At 44.7% G+C, this 7,358-nt stretch overlaps 1 protein-coding gene across 1 annotated transcript; it reads right to left on the bottom strand.

Annotated features, from left to right (window-relative positions):
• Positions 1–1,245: 1,245 nt before the first annotated feature.
• On the bottom strand, positions 1,246–1,464 carry CCR75_008921 (uncharacterized protein; the record flags this gene model as incomplete). Its single annotated transcript, XM_067966968.1, has 1 exon — positions 1,246–1,464. One exon carries the CDS (start codon positions 1,462–1,464, stop codon positions 1,246–1,248), a length of 219 nt encoding a protein of 72 aa, XP_067822389.1.
• Positions 1,465–7,358: the final 5,894 nt, after the last annotated feature.

Below are 7,358 nucleotides of genomic sequence, written 5' to 3'. Positions count from 1 at the left end.
TCTCCTCCTTCTCCTCTGATGGAGAGTGACTTTGAAAGTCCACCATTCCCTCAACGTCGAGGAAGGTACTAAGATGTCTGTTACTCACGCTTGATTGTCATGAGACAAAGGAAAGAGAAACAGAACCGAATGGTTAGCTGTTTAAGTTCCAACCTCAAAGAGGAAATGAAGCGAATGTTGTCACTCGGTGTCAACAGTCTGATGGGGGAGGGTGTAATGGGGCACACATCGGTTGGAGAACCGTTGTTGTGGTACATTAACTTTATGGGTAAATTACCATTGTATTCTATTCTTAAATTAGTTAATTACTTAAATCCCATTTATTGTGGGTAACAAATGTGGTCGCCGCCAGATATAAATCTGGCGGCCGAAATCTATTTAATTTAGCTAGGGTAAGGTTTTTAGATTTAAATAGTTAAATATAGTGCAGTTCCCCTTTTGATCTTAAAAGCGTTAAGTGCCTTCCTAAGGCTTGCGCATTGATCCGTAAGAGATAGAGACTTTTATAAGGTAATTCCTCTTGGGCACTAGTTGCCACTTGGTTCTACGAATCCCTAAATCTCTTGAACTAGGATTTCTTAAGCTTTAATAGCTTGTACGACTTCCTGAATCGGTAAACTCATCAGTTCTATAGAACTAAGAGACCTTTTGATTCTAAAAGTATTCCTCTGACTTTAGGAGCAAGGTAGCTCCGCTACACCATGAGGGCAGGGTTCCTTCGAACCTGTTGTCGGCGCAGCATCGCCGGCTATAGGTTTGGGACAACCAGCTACTTATGGCGGAAATAATATTAATTGAAGTCAAAGCCTTCACAACTTGGATCAGACACAAAGCAGCAGGTCCGAATGGCGTCACAGTTTCGGGAGGAATATAGATATATATCGTACGCGCAGGGCAGATACTTGATAGAACAATGGAACCAAGTCGGTCCATCGCTCTCTCGAGTTGCTGCCCTACGCGCACGATATATTCCTCCCGAAACTATTATTGCTTTGTATCTTTAAAGCCCTGTCGTGTAAGTTGATGATCCCTGGTTTGTCGCCGTAGTTGAGCCCCAAACCTGCTGCTACGTTGTCAATCCTGACGTATGACCTTCTTAATAGCACCAATACATTTCTCCACGATGCCTGTGTGGAAGCATCCCGTCCCAACCCTTGGTGATCAGCTCCTTGATCAATGTGTTGAGAATTCTTTCCGGCTAGGACGGGTAGGATACCATGTTTTAGCCCTCTTGGCTGGCTAATTCTACTGACCGTCTTTAAGCAGCAAGGTGGCGGTCTGGTGGTCGGAGTCCACTGGAGGCTCAATCACATCATCCCATTGAACTAATGAGGTCCAGTTGCGTGGGACAAAAGATCTACCAATTTGACTCGCCGTTGTAGCCCTCCAGAACGTAAATAATTCTGTAGGTTCCAGTAGGGAATTCTCGTCAACCGGTTCGGCTAATATGCGCGCATTCTCCATATCAATTTTCGTAATGAATTGGTATAATGCTGCGTACTTGGGCCGCCCATATTGTAATCCTCCCAACCTGTAGAGCGTGAGGCTTCAAACGGTGGTAAAGTAGCCTGCCACCACGATGTCCGTAAGTGGTCACGGCCAGTCAGCCATTTCATGAAACAGAATTCTCTTTCGTCGTCGTCGAAAGGTGCATATAACACCCGTTGCGACCATAATTCGGGATGCTATGGAGCAGATGCCGCTACTCTTGTGGGATCCAATAGAATGGCTACTCTACCGAATATTTTTCTGTCCCGAAATAGTCGAGGCATCATACCTTCACTTTAATCAGTGTAGGTTGAAGCACCGGTATCAGTACTAGCAAAAGTGCCTCGTTATACCTGGTAGCACTTTGTATTTCGTTCTACCGCCTACGCACGTTCCATCCAACATGGACATGTTGGATGAAGAAGGAGGGGGGTTTCGAGCCCCTCAAGAAATTCATCACGAAACACGTGAAAGGTTCACTCATTTGAGTGACCTTGAATGGAGAGCTGTAACGGGTGTATCGTTTCATGAGGTTCACTCATTTGAGTGACCTTGAATGGAGAGCTGTAACGGGTGTATCGTTTCATGAAATTAACACTTAAAAGTGTTAAATAATATATTATCTAAAAGGTAGAGAATATTTGAAGAATATTACTTTACATGGTAATACTCTAAAAGCTAATACATTGGTAGATATAGACCATTATGTCTACTTTTTCCGCGGCCCAGTCAGCGCTGGACGCGCGCAAAGAGAAATACAGATAAGACTTTATTACATGTTTTGAATTAGTATATAATTAAGTTAGTATTAAATAGATACAAACAGAAGGACTTTATTATATTAAATACAGTTATCTTTTAACCCTCTTTAAAGCATGCGTTTTATAGAGAGTCTTCCTCTGCTCGTACTAGTGTACATGAAGTGACGTGAGACACCACTCGCACTGAGACAGTGCGAAGTGGACTTTATAATGAAGCAGTACAAGCTATTAGTGCCCCGTTACAAGAGCGGTCGAACGTATGAGCTCGGCCCGTAGGCGGGCCAGCTGTTAGCGCCATGTTTCCGCCCTACAAAGAGACGGGCAACATGCGGCTATCATACAACATGAACTTGACGGAGCCCAAGAAAAGGTAGCCTTGCTTCCCCAGAAAGGCTCTTAACACGCAGATGTATTGAGAAAACAGGGTGCTCAAAAGTTAGAACCGCTGAGAAAGCAGCATTTACATGCTGCTACCGGGCCAATGTATCCGCGTCGACCGAGAGCTTGATGATTAAATCTTTAAGTTTAAGGCAGTCGAAGGCGACTCCCTTCTAAGATGATTTGTTGAATTAGACACCGCGTCATTGTAGCTTTAAGCCTCACCAATGACGATGCGACGAAAGCGAAATTTGGCATGTCCAACTTAGCCGAACGTGCCAAATCTTTGGTCTTAAGGCTCAATCTTCACGGCCCATTGGTCGTATGAGGTGTTTAAGACCCAGCTCAGGCAAAAAATTGAGCCGCCACGTGCGATTTTAAGGCTCAAGCCGAGCCCCTGGATTGAAGCAGGCAAGCGTGATCATCACACTTATGTCCAACATACACAATACCTTGTGAGTTATATCGTGAGTCATTCTGGCAGACGGTCCTGTCAAGACTCACCTGCCAGCTCGAACTAGAGACGCTAGATGAAGCGATCCCCACAGCGAAACAGGAGGACTTCAGCCTGAAACAGGCTTTCGTCCACTCTGAAACGTATCGTCCCCCGAGACAACAAGAAAACAGACGCCCAGAACCTATGGACCTCTAGTAAATCGAAAGCGAGAAAACTCGCTCTTCAAGTAACAGACGATGCAAAAATGCAATCGTTGTCAAAAGACGAGCCACTACGTCAATAAGTGTAGTGCCCCACGCCCAGCGCCTAGAAGCAATGAGCGAAACAATCGACCTCCCACTAGGAATAGCGGAGGACGCGGATCCGACGCTGTTGCGAAATCGCAACGGCGAGGCGGATCGTCAAAAACGATCAAAGTCAGTAGGTGCGAAGCGCTCTACTGATCCAGCAACGTCAAAAGAATTTGCAGGCCTTCTGACGAAAGTTGCTCCTCACACACTAACATTTTGTGTAACTGCCCCAAGAGATGAGGTTAACCTTATTACCCTGAAAATAATCGTGATAAAAACTGCCACTTAAGTCTGTAGTCGATTGTGGGGCGTCGAACAATTTTATTAGACGCCAATCGCTCGAAGATCACAGCCTCAACATTATTAAGCGCGATATTCCTCTAACGAGGATGACAGTGCGCCTAGCAAAAGGCGCATCTGTAACGTAAAGAAACTTGTACTTGGTATCCCATACGCGTTTAAGGGTACACAGTACGAGATGCTTTCATCGTACTTGATTTGGATGACAACTTTTAATGTCTACCTTTGGATTACCATGGCTCAGCAAGTACGAGCCATGCATAAACTGTCAGCATCAAGCCAAGACGATGCCTGCCTCTCGTTCATATGATGACCATCTCGTGAACGTCTTGGAGCATCCACAATCGTGTGGATGTCCTACGAGTAAGTGCGATGGGCTCACTTGTGGTCCGGTCGTTTGCACGACAGCACAAGACCTCAGTATGACAACCCATCCCACTGTGAGTTCAATAATGACGGCTGTCTACAAGCACACGCAGCGTCCCCAAAAACCTGTGGTCGAAGGTCTCAGGTACCTTTGAAAATGGGTTCCAACGAGGAAACTGAGACAGTAAATATCTTAGTAAATAATGGATCAAGTGTAGGCGCTTATACACTTGATCTAATAGCACCTCCGAAGTTAACTTCGGAGATGACTGATTTGCCAACGCTTGAACCGATACGATTCTTGCGTGATCTGCGTAGTGGCAAAGCCAAGCAGATCTGCGTATGTATCACAGATGACAACAACGTGGCCGATATTCTATTGGCAATAGTATTTCTTGAGAACGAACGGGCTCTCAGCAGCTCGTCGATGAACGAAAGTGTTCATGATGAGAAGACTCGGATTGAACAATTTACGTTCCAATCCTGGGAGTCTTGAAATACAAACCCTATGTATAAAAAAATAATAGGTTTTAACGATGTCTTCCCTGAATCAGAACCGTGCGAGTTGCCTAAGGATAAAGGCACTCGACATGAAACGAACCTTATTCCAGGTTAGAAATACTGTGTCATGAAGCAATGGCCATTGGCTCGTGAACAAGTATTAGCGTTCGACAAATTATTTGCCGATCGCTTAGCAGCGGGCATGGTGAGTGAGTCATACTCCCCACATAGCTCTCGGACCTTATGTGTGCGTAAAGCAACAGGAGGGTGGCTAATTGTGCATGCTTTCAATAAATTGAGCGCTGCAACGGTACCGGTTCAAAAACCGATACCACGAAAAGACGTAATCATTTGTAGTATGTCAACGAGTACTTTCTTTACGTCAATGGTTCTGATGTATGTGTTCTATCAGATTCTTTAGCGTGAACAGGATACACAGCAGTAAGCATCCCAAGCGAAATGCTATGGGAGTGGCTAGGCATGTTCAAGGGACTTAGTATTGCTCCTGTGACATTTAACAGATCTGTTACCAAACTTTTGAGATCTGTGCGGGATTTCGCAAAGGGTTATTCAGAAGACGAATTTGTTCCTAACAGAGCCATGAACAGATAGTCGGAAGATGAAGTACATCGTAATCACGTACGAAAGGTTCTTACACTGATGCGTAAACACAAGTTGTATCCAAATCTCAAGAAGTGGATATTCGATGTACGCGAAATTCACTTCTTGGGTGCATCGTGGGTAAACATGGTGAACGCCCAAATCCAGAAAAGATCAAGGCGATCACCGATCGGGCTGTGCCAGTTGATGTAAAGGGACTTTGAAAATTTCTCGGCTTAGCGACGTACCTGCACAAGTACTCGCAATTGAGTCGAAATAAGTTAAAGAAAAATGTAAAGAGGTCATGAAACGCTGATTGTCAGCGTTCCATTGAGGCTATCAAAAAAGCTTAATGCAATCGCCAATCCTGGCATTTGCGGACCAAGTTTGCGGCGAGCTTGCAATCTGTGCGTTAATACAAGACACAGATGGCGCAAAGCGCGTTCTGTTCAATCGTCACCATTACCAGCTGAATGCAACTATCCAGTGCGACAAGGAACTCCTTGCAATGAAATAAGGAATGGCTGTAGGGTCTATCTTTCAAGAGTAAGACCAGTTATACAAACCATGCCTACGCACGGCCGCAAACAGTCCACACCTCTCGGAAATACGAGATGGTTGTCTTTCTTCGCGGAATATAACTTCTGCGTGGGATATAAATCAGGACGACTTAACGTCGTCGCTGGTGCTCTTTCACGCCGGCCTGATTTTGAGCCGGCTGCGCACACTAACAGTGAGCATAAGACCACTATTGCAACAATAAGTGTTCCGTCGTCATCATTACTTGACGACGTTAAAAGAGCATGTCAAGCGATAATAAGGCTCTTAAAGAGTTGATTGATTATCTTAGAAATTTATTTCAACAACCCATAAAAGGATTGTCGAAATTGTATAGATCCACAACAGATCGGTACACAACATGCAATGGTTTACTGTATTACACAGCCATTGCTGGCGACACACCTCGTGTCGTCTTCTTCACCTATAATTATTAGCATTTACGCATCATGTGTGAGTGGCACGATGCACCAATAAGCGGTCATCTTGGGACGTGAAAAGAATTATCTCACGGTAAGTCGCGACTTCTACTGGCCACACGAGTATGAGCTCGTCCACAAGTACATACGTGCTTGCGAAGTTAATCAACGGGTGAAGCCCAGTGCTTCATCCCGTGCCCCGTTACAACCTCTGCCTGTTCCGGCAGAGTGTTGGCAGTCTTATCCATGGACTTCGTCTTCGGATTCTCGAAGACGAAAATAAGAATAATGGTATTCTTGTTTTTGTTGATCGCTTCCGCAAAAAATGGTACATCTTGCTCAATACCGGATCCGACCACAGTTAAAGGCTGTCCTCGTGTCTTTGTTGACACGTTATTTCGACTCCATGAATTACTCCGCGAACTGGTCTTAGATCGAGACCCTAACTATACGGCGAATTTTTTGGCAAACTGTGTTCAAATCACTTGGAACACAGCTGAAAATGTCAACTTCTGGTCATCCCGAAACAGATGGTCGAACGGAGCGGGCAAACCGTATTCACGAAGAGATACTTCACGGATAGTCCACTCTTTTAAGGGTTGGAGCGAGTTCTTGCCTATCGTAGAATTTGCCGTCAACAATTCAATACATGCTTCTACAAAGCAATACACCGTTTTTTGTGAATGGCTTACGCCACCCACTTACCCTGTTTGAGAATAACACTCATTCAGGGGGGGAGGGACTCGCTCGAGCAAGATTCTTCTAGCTCTTTCTCATCACGCATTAGCACTAAGGTCAATGCGAAGGATACCAATGTTTTATCAATTAACATTTAAGTGGACAAACTCAGTAATAGCAATAATACTATTACTGACTTTGACAACGATGCTGAAAGACTCAGCATAGAAAACAATATATTTCATGAGAACAATAATGAAGAGATTAATATCTCCGCAGTGCGAGCTGATCGCACTGAAAGAATTAAAACCGAGTCAGCAGGTGATTCCCTGTTGGCTAGAGAAGCAGTGGACAGGATTCCATCGCTGATGCGGCGGACCGGAAGAAATAAAACTCCGACAAAAATGGAAGAGCCAACATACTTTCATTTCATGTTAATGACCTAGTCCTGCTGTCTACGGTAAACCTACCAAAACACGTAGTGACGGATGTAGGCAGTAATTAATTGCTGCCCAGGTATATCGTCCCGTTTCGTGTACTGCACCGCCATGGCAATGCTTTC

This window comes from Bremia lactucae, linkage group LG1 (genome assembly GCF_004359215.1).
Source record: "Bremia lactucae strain SF5 linkage group LG1, whole genome shotgun sequence".
NCBI classification, from domain to species: Eukaryota; Oomycota; class Peronosporomycetes; order Peronosporales; family Peronosporaceae; genus Bremia; species Bremia lactucae.
Note: the sequence above shows the minus strand (reverse complement) of the source record. Positions and strands in the feature narration are given on the sequence as shown.